This window comes from Dermatophagoides pteronyssinus, unplaced genomic scaffold, assembly GCF_027571235.1.
Source record: "Dermatophagoides pteronyssinus isolate colony J.1.1.1.1 unplaced genomic scaffold, Derpt_VIB-CSIC_2022.12 sq0002, whole genome shotgun sequence".
NCBI lineage: Eukaryota > Metazoa > Arthropoda > Arachnida > Sarcoptiformes > Pyroglyphidae > Dermatophagoides > Dermatophagoides pteronyssinus.
The window spans coordinates 2,753,366-2,766,443 of NW_027461526.1; the positions used below are offsets into that span (position 1 = coordinate 2,753,366).

At 27.4% G+C, this 13,078-nt stretch overlaps 1 protein-coding gene across 1 annotated transcript in view; it reads right to left on the reverse strand.

Annotated features, from left to right (window-relative positions):
- LOC113792066 (uncharacterized) overlaps positions 1-13,078 on the reverse strand; it is a 33,833-nt gene that overhangs the window by 17,563 nt on the left and 3,192 nt on the right. The window contains exons 2-4 of the mRNA XM_027341939.2: positions 11,556-13,009; positions 9,047-9,584; positions 1,809-3,472 (exon numbers count right to left, since the gene is read on the reverse strand). Of these exons, the coding sequence (XP_027197740.2) occupies positions 1,809-3,472; positions 9,047-9,584; positions 11,556-13,009 (3,656 nt within the window). The remainder of the gene's footprint in view (positions 1-1,808; positions 3,473-9,046; positions 9,585-11,555; positions 13,010-13,078) is intronic.

Here is a 13,078-nt window from a genome sequence, read left to right on the forward strand (position 1 = left end):
CTCACAAATTCGCATCAATATTAGACATATGAGATTGAGCATTTTTTCTTTGCATAACCATTATTAGATTGCTATCAGATAAATCCAAAATAATTTAATTGATTTACTCTAGATGACATCTGAAAATTGGCAAAAAAAATAAGTTTCGAAACGGAAAAACCATAGAAGATCAAATCACATGATTCGAGCAAAAAAAAACGTTTTGCTTAAGCAATAAAACTTTTTCTTCATTATAAAACGATATTGATGATTAAATACTGCAAACTTTTTTCACACTTTTGCAAAGTTTTTGCCAAAAAAAACTGAAACCTGAAGAGGTTTTTTTCGTTATTATCATAAATGAAGATGAGTTAGTCTCTCATCAATTAAAAAAGGTTTATTCATCATATGATTACAATTATGTTTTCAGAAAATTTTTTCAATTCTTTAAGCTGGAACTGAGTAGCAGTAGAACATGGAAAATTCTTTAAACCATATATATGATGATAATAGAATCTTTTTTCTTGTAATATGAAAATATTAATTGAATTTGATAAAAGTAAATAGATGAAATTCACAAGTGTTGATGAATCAATGATGATGACCATAATGATGATAAGAATTTTATTTATATAAAATCAACAATGCTCGACTATATATAAACTACAATAGATAGATGATTCAATTCTGAAATTGAAAGTTTTTTTTTATTTGGTGTGTTTTCTATTTGCTTATTGCCTTGACGAGATTCCCACACAAGATTCTCATCAACCGGTAATTTCATATTTTGGTTTGAAAATTTCTCAAGAGTTCAGAAAGTTTTTTCATTATTAATAGTATTAATATTATCATTACTGAATATTTTATTAATAAAACCAAACATAATAAAAATGAGAAACAAAATTCTTTTCATTTTCCTATATGAAACGGAAAAAAAACAAATAATGATTATAAAAATAATAATAATAACAAGCTCTCATAGTTTTCACTTTCTATTATTAATTCTAAAACAAAAAATATTACATTATCAATGCTTCGGTAGGCAAATAAAATGGCAGACATTGTTCGAAATATATTTTTGTGTGTGTATATGGAATTGGAATTTGATTCACTGGTATTCTTTTTTACAGTTTACACACACACACACATTGTTTTGGTATTCAATCAATCAGGAATGAATTCCATGAATTGGTCAATCGAAAATATTTTTTTAAAAGAATTATTATCATTATTCTTTTGAAAAAGAATATTCAACACTCTCTGTTTGTTTGTTTTTTCATTGAGAATCATCATCATCATTGTTATTTGAAAATAAAAATAAAAATGAAAATTGACAATGATTATGGGAATGAATAATTTTATTAATAATCATAGTTATTATTAATTTTAATCAGAAATATTTCACACATAAAGTATCCAAATGAAAGAATGAAATGGAAATAATTTTTTCAGAAAATAAAATAAAATATTTTGCACGAATAAATTCTGTCAAAGAAAAGTTTTGACATAATATCTAAATATCTAAAAGAAATTAACAAAACAACAATCATAATGAATATATATCAACAAATTAAGTGACAATAATAAAATAGATATAAATTCCATTTGAAAAATTACATCAACTTCAATTCATAATGACAATCAGAGAAAAAAATTCCAAAAAGAAAAAAAAATTGTTCAAAAATTAAATGGAAAATAATCATTAATGAAAAGAAGAAAAAAACAAATTCATTAATGATGATATTTTTCACTTTGGATCTCAGACGTTTATTAAGCGATTATAATCAATGAAAAAAATTGATTCAATTAAAATAAACTTTATAACCTACCGTAATGTTTGCTATTAAAGATGATTCAGTTGGTGATTGATATGAATGTTCATGATGATGATGATGATGTTCAAATGAATGACCGGTCAGAATATTCATTGATGATTGATGATCAATTGATTTTCGTTGATCATCGTCAATCGAAGAATTCTGTTGTGATGATGATAATGATGAAGGTAGTGGTAATGGTGGTCGATGATGCTGATGTTGTATTGTTAATATAGACATTTTTTCCGTTAAATTTTCAGTATTTGTTTGCTGACTAGATATTTCATCAGTATTTAAACTACTTTTATCATTAATGATATTTACTTCTTGCTCTTCTGATTTCTTATTATCACTATTATTATTATTAATTTTTAATTGATGATCAGTATCATCACTCATTTTTTTATTATTATTATTTAAACGATCAGAATTTGGATTTTTTTGATGATAATGACGTAGATGATGCAAAAGATAACGTTCTGCTGCTTGTCGTACATTGTTCACATTTAACAAATAATATTGATGTTGTTGTTGTTGATCAGATGTTTCAGAATCATAATGATTCAGTTCAACCATTTGATGCACATGAGAAGCATTGATTTTTTGCGATGATGAAGAATCGAGTTGAATTGTTCGATTTCCATTGACAATCCATTCATCTTTCGTTAATGAATCGGCCTTTCGTATCATTGGCTGAACAACAAATGGCGATGAATAAAATAATGAATTTGGTTTGGAACTGGTTTCATTTGATTTCGGTCGATTATATGTTTCACGATTCGATGGCAATCTTTGTTCACAAGGTGAAACCATTGATTGGTATTGTTGTTGAAATCGGTCAGGTGTAACACTTGGATCGATATGATTGTTACTACCTATGTGCCCGGCGATTATTGGAGTTTTTAGATTGTTTCCGTTACTTTCACCAATGCTAGCCTTGTTTTTACCGTTTTGGAAGTTCAACGAATTCAACAATTTCGAATGTGAATTTTCGGAATTATAATGATTGTTCGGTGATGACTGACAAACGGATGATGATTCAACCATCATCATTTTACTACCACTACAATTTATATTCGACATAGATTCTTTGGTTGTCATTGTAGTCGAAACTGTTGTAGAAGACAATGTAGGCGGAGGAATAGGTGTTTGCTGTTCATTTATTGCTATTGGTTGTTGTTGTTGTACAATATGACCGAGCATGTCGGATGAATAAAATTGTTTTTTTAATAAAAATGAATCCGATTCCGTTGTAGCGGTAAAATCATTCATTGACAATGTTGCTGTTTTTTCAATTCTGGTGGGCGTACAATTATTACTATTACTACTACTATCATATATTGTTTTTGGTAAATTTTTTTTCATTTGTAAATTATGACCCATGTTAATCGATGTCAATGATGATGGTGATGAAAAGACTGAGGTACGACCTTGGATTTTATCCATTTTTGAAAATCTAGGCCGAATTATTTTATTCTGGTCATTGGCCATAATCGATGTTGTTGTTATCGATGTCGCCTGTTGGTCATTATTTAATGGCTTCTTTTTCGTTATCATTTCTGATCTAGTATTCAATTCAATTCCATTGTTATTGTTGTTATTCGTATTATTATTATTATTGGTTAAATGTCGCCGATAAAGCGTATAAATAGTGCGTAATATCGGTTCGCAATTTTCTGTAAAGAAAAGAAAAAAATGAACAAATATTTAATCAAATGTGATAATGGAAATTGAAAATTACAACCAAAGAAATCCAAAAAAAACATTATATTTTTAGGGATCAACAAGAATTATATAATCAAATTAAAAAATGGTATGCTAATGCTGTTTGCACAGAAAATGATATTATAAGATGAAAGAATAAAGGAATGAAACTAATCAGCGAAAAAAACGAATCAAATGAAAACTCGTTTAAATTGAGAAAAAAAATTCTTGACAATTTCTCAATCTGAAATCCATCCATCAATCAATCAATCGAATAAACTTGATTTAAGAATTTACTGATTGAATTCATGTTATTATGATTTTCGATCAACATAGTTTCATAATAAAAAAAAGGGTGGGCGTGTTTTTTGGTATGCCTAGTTTCAATGAAAATTCTTCTTTACAAAACGAATGATGGTTATTATATAATGTAGAACATAATGAACAAGAGGGATAGAAAGAAAATAAATAAAATTTTAAAAAATGAACTTTAAAATGGCATGCAATTTAAATTTTGGAAAAAAATTATAACGAATAACAACAAATGTTGCAAATTATTTTTTTCATTCAACAAAAAAAAAAAAAAAAAAAAAAAAAAAATAAGAATTTATTTACAGAGAATACTTTTGCCTGTTTATTTTTCATCTTATTTATTTCTTAAAAAATTTTACTTTATTATTATTATTGTTCATGGCCAAGAATATGGAAAGAATTTCAACTTTTTTTGTATAAAAATACGGGTTAGAAACTGAAACAAGAAACCTTTTTTTAAAGAATTCATTTCATACACACACACCTACAAGCATTGATGGGTGAAAACATTGAATAAAAAAAAAGTTTTCGTGACATTTTATTTTTCAAAGTATGTTTGTTCACTGGAAATAAAAGAAAAGGGGTTAAAAGAAAATAACCAAGTAAGATCATCAATGAAAATATATGGGTGAAATGAAAAAAATTGTAGAAAATGTATTTGTTCAAATTACTTTGCTATTTTTTTTTCTTCAATTGTAATGAATGGCAAACCCTAAAATCAAACATTTGCTTTATCAAATAAATATTTGAAAAAATAAAAAACCAAATAAAAGATAAATGAATAGAAAATTCACCCATTAAAAATGGTGTAGTTTTTCTCTTATTCATTCCAACAATGATGATGATGATCATGAATTTGAATTCAGAATATGGATAAAATAAATAGATTAAAAAGATCTAATCAATTTGTTGTCAATTTTTCCGGATGACAAAAAATCTATTGGTTATAACAACGATAACAATCAGAAAAAAAATAAATTATGACTAAATAAGAATGATTTGATTGTTATTAACAACAATGTTTTTTCGATTCATTTGATGATTATCAAATAGAATTTTCATAAATGTTGGCAAATAATTTTCAAAGATACTGAAAATAAAACAACCAGAATAATACAATGCTAATTTATTAGCTGATTCTTTTGTTTTCAGAATATCAGAATAGAAGTTTCTTTTTGTTTGTTTCTTTTTTTTATAAAATACTTTTCCATCATCTTTATAATTATGGCTAAAAAAAGTAATGAATGTCAATTAGTTTGAAAGCAAAAAATATATTCGAACAAAACATTAGTTACATAGATTTTTTCTTTTCTTTTCATTGCCAAATAATACAGTAGAGTATTATGTTTGATGAACTGTATCTTTGGAAAACAAACAAAGAAAACAAAGTGAACACGTTCCAAGAAACTTTTTTTTATAAACATACGAATAGAATACAAAGAAAGCCTTCACATACAAATAGACAAACATAATAGGACAAATTATTGACAAATTAATTAGGTTATTTATTTATTTATTTTAATTAGGTTACAATCATTATCATTATCTAATCAACAATTTTTATATTTTCATAAAACCTATTCATCAATGAAAAATGAATGAATAAATTTGATAGAAAATGATTTTGCGAATGAAAAATAATTCAATAAAATTTTATAAAAATTATGTATCAGTATAAACTGAATATATGTAAAAAAGTTATTTGCATAAATATGCAATGTACTGGAAGAAAATAGTAAATATTAAAGACGTGCTTTTAATGAAGCAAATGATGTTGTTGTTAATGTTGATGATGATGATAAATCATCTAGTCAATTATATAACGAATATTCATCATATAAATATTGTTGATTCACTGTCAACTTATTATTCAATCAGGTATTGAAAATTGATTTTCATTCTGAACATCAAACGAAGAGAAAAGAAAGAAAAAAAAATTTGTGAAATAAAACGAAAAATAAAAACTTTGACAATTCCCAGGAAAATAACAGTAAAAAATTAACATAATAAAACAGAATATAAATTCGGTTATTTCTAGTTGTTTGATGGGGAAAAAATGAAAACGATATCAAGTACACACAGAAAAATGAAACGTAAAATAGTTCGATTTTTTGCCAAAAAACCATAACATTTTTGGGTTTTAACGTCATCCACAAAATGTTATGGTTTTTTTCCTCAATATTTTATGGAAAACTGAAATCGTGAAATATTAGGATTTTTTTCCAGAATATTTCATGATTTTTGGCCAATCTTATACTCAGCCCAAACATTTCATGGATTTTTTGTTTTGCCCAAACATTTCATGGATTTTTTGTTTTGTCCCAATATTTCATGGATTTTTTTGCTAGCCTCAATATTTCATGAAAAATTTCTGGACTTAGAAAATTTTTTTCATTTTTTGGATTAATCAAAATTTCATAATAAAATATGTACAATTTGACACTCGGCCAAACATATCGCGTTTGCAATGAATTTGCGAAGTTGGATCTACAAAAAAATGATTGATTTGAAACCACGTTTCAATGAGAATGGAATTCTATCCTATCCTATCTTCCGGTCAGAATAATCATACAGACAAAATGGATGTTTCCTAAGCAAATTTTTTTCAATAGGGCTAAAGAAGAAGGTATTGGATTGGATCTTCCTCCATTTGTCTACGATGAGTTCCAATCGAATTGACTAATATCTAATCTGGTTAAAAAATGTGAAGGGGTCAAATGCTGCAATTTGATCATGAAGCCAAAACTAGTGGCTGTTGTTAACTGGCTTTGTAAACAACTGTTAACCTTAAATTGCTTTTGAATATCTGATTGGATTCATGGTCGATTCATGAAAAGATTTGGTAAATCGATGTTTGTTCGATTGAGCCATAACAATTGAACTTGAAATTTGAAACAATTCGCTAACATTCGAAACATTGTTGATAATTCAATTAAACAATTGAAATAATTCGAATCCAGCATTTTTGTTTTTAAACGAAGTTTTTGTTTTTCGTTTGCCATTTGACTATTTTTCGAATCAGAAAATATTATTTTGTGTAACGGCTCAAAGCATGGAAAAAACAATAGAAAGCGTTGTGGCTGGATAAGGAAATCTCCAATGGTCGAACGAGAAATCGGAAGCGATATGGAACTCAAGCAAGCATCAGTGGTGAACTGAGGGCAACCAAGGAAGATTCATCCATTCATGATAAATTATTAGAAATCACATAGCCATGATTTGAGCGATAATCTGGAAAATAAAGCAAACAAATCGGAGAATTTCAATCTATCCTTGGCCAATAATCTTAATTTTTTATAATTTTATTCACTGATTAACTTGTTTACTTTTTGTTTATGAATTTAAAAAATGATCTTTATGCCACCTTAGTCGGCTAAATTTATCTTTCTTTTCTCTTTTATTTCGCATTTTTTTTGTAAATAAAAATATTTTTAACCAGAATATTTCATGATTTTTTGCCCAAAAATATTCAGTCTTTTTCCAGAATATTTCATGGATTTTTCCAAGAAATATTAGGTCTTTTTCCAGAATATTTCATGATTTTTTGGCCACAAATATTTGAGTTTTTTGCCTCAATATTTCATGGATTTTGCCCAGAAATACAAAAAAAGAAAAAAAACCATAACATTTTGTGGATGACGTTAAAACCCAAAAATGTTATGAATTTTGCCGTATATTTTACGACTTTATTTTTCTGTGTGTAAGAAAAACAACGGAATAAGAAAAAAAAATCGCATCGATTTTTCAGTGTGCGCGTGCCCTCTCAAAAATGAATGCAATTCTTGAGAAAATTGAGGACAGAGTAAATCACATTGATTTTATTTGTATTCTTCATTTGAAATCTATCATATCATGAAAAGATAAAAAGAATGAGATTTATATGAATATCAAAGAACAATTTCTGTTTGTTTTTACTTGTTTTCAAATCATTTAAATCATTCAGTTTAACCTTGATCAACTTCAAATTTGTAGGTTTTGTTTTGTTTGTTCGACAACATCAATAATAACAAAGAGGAAAAGATGGGGAACAAAATTTTCCAAAAGTATTGAAAAATAAATAAATGAATGAATGTAAAAATTGTTAAAATTTGAAGAGAAGAAAGGAAATGTAAAAAAATTACTTGCCGAAGAATATTTCATTGAATCGGCTGAATAATTTTTGCTTTTCTGTTTTTGATTCTTTCATAATATCTTCACATGAATCTTTGTCATATGTTTTTTTTTGTCCTTTGTCATAGTAAGTAAACTAATTTGCAAATCATCAAACATTTTTCCATTCATTATTCTTATAATATACTTTTTTTCTTTCCTATTCTTTTCGTTTCTTGAACTTGAATGGTAAACACAAGACGGTATTTTATTTCCCTGGTGTGAATGTGTATGTGTACTTGTGTTTTTTTTCAATTGAAAAATGAATAAATAGAGAAAAATTCTTGTAAAACATATATTGTTACCAGCGGCCGCTTTTCAATATGAGCGGAAAAAATGATCTCCCTGTTTTTTTTGTGTTTCAGATTCCCAATTACAGAATTCAATATCAAGACAATATCACCATTATTATTATCATTATCATTAAATTTAAGATTCAAGGAAATCTTTGAAGGAAGAATTCAACAGGAAAAAAAATCTCATTTTCGTGATTGATAAATAATGAAAATCATTCCCTAAAAAAATTGTATTATCTAATCCGTTTTGCAATGATAACGATGATTATATGATATTTTTTCTTTATTTATTCAAATGATTGGTAAATTATTCTGGAAAACTGGTGAATGTTGAACAAAAAAGAAAAACCATATTATCCATTTCGATGTATAGATTACTGTATGTACAATACAAAAACAGAAATAAAATAATGAAAGGTGCATGCCATTAACAATTACTAGTTAGAGATTTTATTTCATTAAAAAAACTGTTGTTGTTATCATTATTATTATGATTTTGTTCATTATCATTAAAAAAGTAGTCAACTAATTCCAGGTTAATGAAAAAATCAATCCAACCATATTGTAATTATGACTTCTGTGAATTTGGTTTCATTAAATAAAGAACAGATATTATTATTTAAATGAAAAATAAGAAATGATAATAAGCCAGATAAACAGGATCATCAATAGCAATGATGAACAATGTGAATAATTTTCATATGTAAATTTTTATTTTAACAACATTAGCAATAACATAATGTAAATGGAAACCTTATTCACAATTTTTTTTTCATCGAATTCACTTACCCGGAAATTCAAGACAATGATTCTTGGCAATCGGATCTGGAGTACATTTTATTGATAATAATGAAGCTATCTGATGATGATTTTGATGAGATTGCCAGGTTTCGGATGAAACTTTCATTATAAATGCACGAATCCAGTCAAAATCATCACGTATGATTAATACAAAATATTCTTTATTTGTCGGCCATAATAATTGACATTGTATGATTTGTTTGGCTCGTATATGACAATTTATTTTATAGCTAAATAGATATAATTCACATGGATATATGGCAATTAATAATGGGAAATTCGATTCATCATCATCAATGATTTCAGATGACGATGTATGATGATCATGATCAAATATTGATTGAATATTTATCCATTGATCATGACAAATATTATGATCATTACGATAACGAACAATTCGTATACATTCGACGATTGAACGAAATATTGCTTGCGAATGTTGATCAGGATCAGTTGATAATGTTGTTGTTGTTGAAGCATTTGAAATGAACAGTTCCGGAGGTGATGTTTTCGAAGATTGCATCAACTATAAAAACAAAAGCAAAAAAAAGATAATCAAAACAGAAAATTAAAAAAAAAGACAATTTAATCATAAGAAAAACAGTTTTTCCTTGTTTTGTTCCGGTAGGAAGACAACTGTATATTTTCAATAAAAAAAAAGAAATTGCATTCAAAATCAAAAGACAATAATAGTAATGAAAATCGATCGATTAAATGTCGATTAAATCGATTTTTTTCAGATTCTAGTTGATTTTTATTCTATTTTGAATAGTGTTTATAGAATCAAAAAGATCATAATTCCAATATATTCGAAAGAACAAGTAAAAACCAAAACTATTCGGTTCGGAAATTTCAAGTTAAAACAAAACCTATGATTCAGATTTTTACTTATTTGTTTATTTATTTATTTTTATTTTGTTCTTTCGATCCAAGTGTATGGAAACAGTAATGATGAAAAAAGAAGAAAAATGTAATTAAGTTTGAAAGTTCTGTTTCCGTTTTTTTTTCTATGAAAGCAAAGTCATTTTGACAATAATAGAAATAATTTACTGAAAATAAAAAACGGAATCGAAAAGAAAAAAATGAAGAATGACAAAGTATTTTCAAAATGTTTGGCCGAACAAAACGAACAACAGAATTTGATAGCAAAAGCGACCAGAATAAATTTCAACTAGAATTTCTGTATTGTTTCAATTGTAAAAACAACAAAGTAAGAAAAGTAAAAATCCAAAACATAAACATCTTTTTTTTTGTTTTACGATGACATTGCAATCAGTGGATACACTGTGTGAAAAAGATGAAATAGAGAAGGTTAATTGGCTGAGTGATTGATTATTGCAATTTATTTTTCTATTTTTTTTGGTTAACTTCGAATGAAAGAATGAATGATTTGAACAATAAAAACTGTTAATAAATGAGAAAATGAAAAGATTTGAAAATCATTCACAGCTTGATACACACATCCAGATAAATGATTGTATAACAAACTTGTCAAGTTTGAAAAAATTGAAAATCAAGAAAAAGCATTCTTCAGACTCAAACCAAGAGTGAGAGAGATCAATAGTCTCACCGATTTCCGGATTATATTCTTCATGCTCAACTAACGGCATTTTTTTCGCTGTTTGTTTTTTTTAATTGAATGGAATTTTTTCACAAAAATAAAACGGAAATCCTCGCCTATTTTTTTCCACTTCTTTAACACAGTTGAAGTTATTCAATATTTTGAAGTGTTTCTTTTTTTTTGTTCTCAAGAAAGTTTAGAGTTTCCGTCAGTTATATGTTTGATCAATCGACCACAATGCAAAACAAAAACAAAATCAAAAAATGATAAAAAGCTTTGCACATTCATAGCCCAAAATTTGAATTTCAAAGCTAAAAATACAATGAAATAAAGTGAAAAATGAATGTAAAAAACAAAATATAGTCATAATGGCAATGAATAATGGAAAATGAATGAAATGGGAAACAAAAATTCAATCAATCAATCTACAAAAGTCAATTCGTCAATAGACGAATATTTGAATAGAATTAGATGACCATTGAAACTATGACGGTTGACAAATAGTTTTGAAAAATTTGTTCCATCATATTATTAAAATGTATGAATTATTTTTCTAAGAGAACCTTGAAGAAAAGTCAAGTACAAGGTCATCATAGTTAGCGAAGGAATAAATTGAATAAATGAAATTTTATGGCTAGCCGATATTCTATTGAATATATTTTCTTTATCCTCTTTTCATTATCACATATTTATTGTATAAATAGAAACAAAAGAAAGCAACAGCGAAAAAAATGACAGGTGATGTCCAAGATAAATCAAGACAAAACTAAACTAAACTAAACTAAACTAAACTAAACTAAACTAAACTAAACTAGGTCAAGTTTGAGAAATCGCCTTTTTTGCAACAACAATAAGGAGCCAATTGTTGAATTGAATTGTAAAAAAAAATGAAAAAGAAAATAAAGAAATAAAACATTCAACTGAAATGGAACTCACCAAATGCTGTTCAATATTGACGATGTTTGGTTGTATTTTCGTTTCATTTATCAATCGTTCAGTGGTCGATGTTGGTGATGATCCAGGAGAAATGGATGTTGATGATGATGGCGATATAGAAGAAAAGCCTGATGTAGAATTTGTTTTTGTTTTAGTTAGTTCATTCCTTTTTGCAATAAATGATTGTTGGTCATTTGGAATTAAATCTTGATCACTGGTCATCGACAAATTTTTTGATGAAAGTGCAAATAATTTTCCATCATTATTATGGTAATCTGGTTGAACTTGATGATGATGATGATGATGAACATCGGCATCAACTTTAAACGAGTTTATATCATTCATTTGATGATCAGATTCAATTTGAAATAGCTTTTTTTTATTGACTTCTTTTGCATCATCAAACGACTGTTGTTTTTGCTGTTGTTGTTGATGTTGAATATTCAGCAGAATTTGTTTGTTTTCTAATTTTTTATGATTTCGAAAATGTTGATGTAACATTGATTCATGACAATCTTTATGATTGTCATGATTTGGAAATCGATCCAATAGGCTATCTATTGATTTGAATGAATGAAACGATGGTTTTTGTGATTGTGTTTGATGGAGCGTTCCAGTTTGACTTGATGCTCGTTTCCACAGGCCCTCAAAATGTTCGGCTACATTTGTATAGATATCACCATCGCTATTGCATGATTGATCACCATTTTTATGATATCGATTTTGATGATGGTAATTTCGTTTATAATCTTTGAATCTAGGTTTGTTACGATAATGATACCTAGATGATGATATTTGAGATTCATCTTGATATGTTTCTGATGGACTTAAGATTGTCGTTGTTGAAGATTGTGGTTCTTGTTGCTGCTGGCGTTTGCATTGATTATTTTTTATTGATCGATGTTTTTTCGTATGATAATTATGATGATTGCGAGGTATAGTACGATGATTATTTCGATGATGATGATGTCTAGTATTTCGATGTGAGCGATATTTTTGCATTTTCGATGATTGCTGTTGGTTAGGAAGTGTCGATGTAGTTAGAAGTGATATCGATGATTTTCGATCAACATCAATCATCATTGATTTTGAAGTCGAAGTAGCAATTTTAGCGGAAGATGAATTAAATTGACGTTGGTTTTGTTTTTGATTATCACGACAAATCATTGGCTTTTGTTTATCATTATTTTCATCAATAGATGAACAACAAGATGATAATGTAGATGACGATGATGATGATGGTGATGATGATGATGAAAGAGAATCGTCAGTAGAAGCAGCTGAAACATGTAACAATAATCGTCCATCTGGAATTGATGTAATCAATTCGACCACCTGATCATGTGTAAATGTATCAACATTTTGTCCATTTACGATATGAAGACGATCACCGGATCGTAGACCACCCGAACGTGCATGTCCTTTGACATGTGTTAATCGGCATGGCATTTCACCTGAATTGGATATTTTATACAATGAAAAAAAATTAAATTTATTAGATGATTCAAATACTTCATGAAACG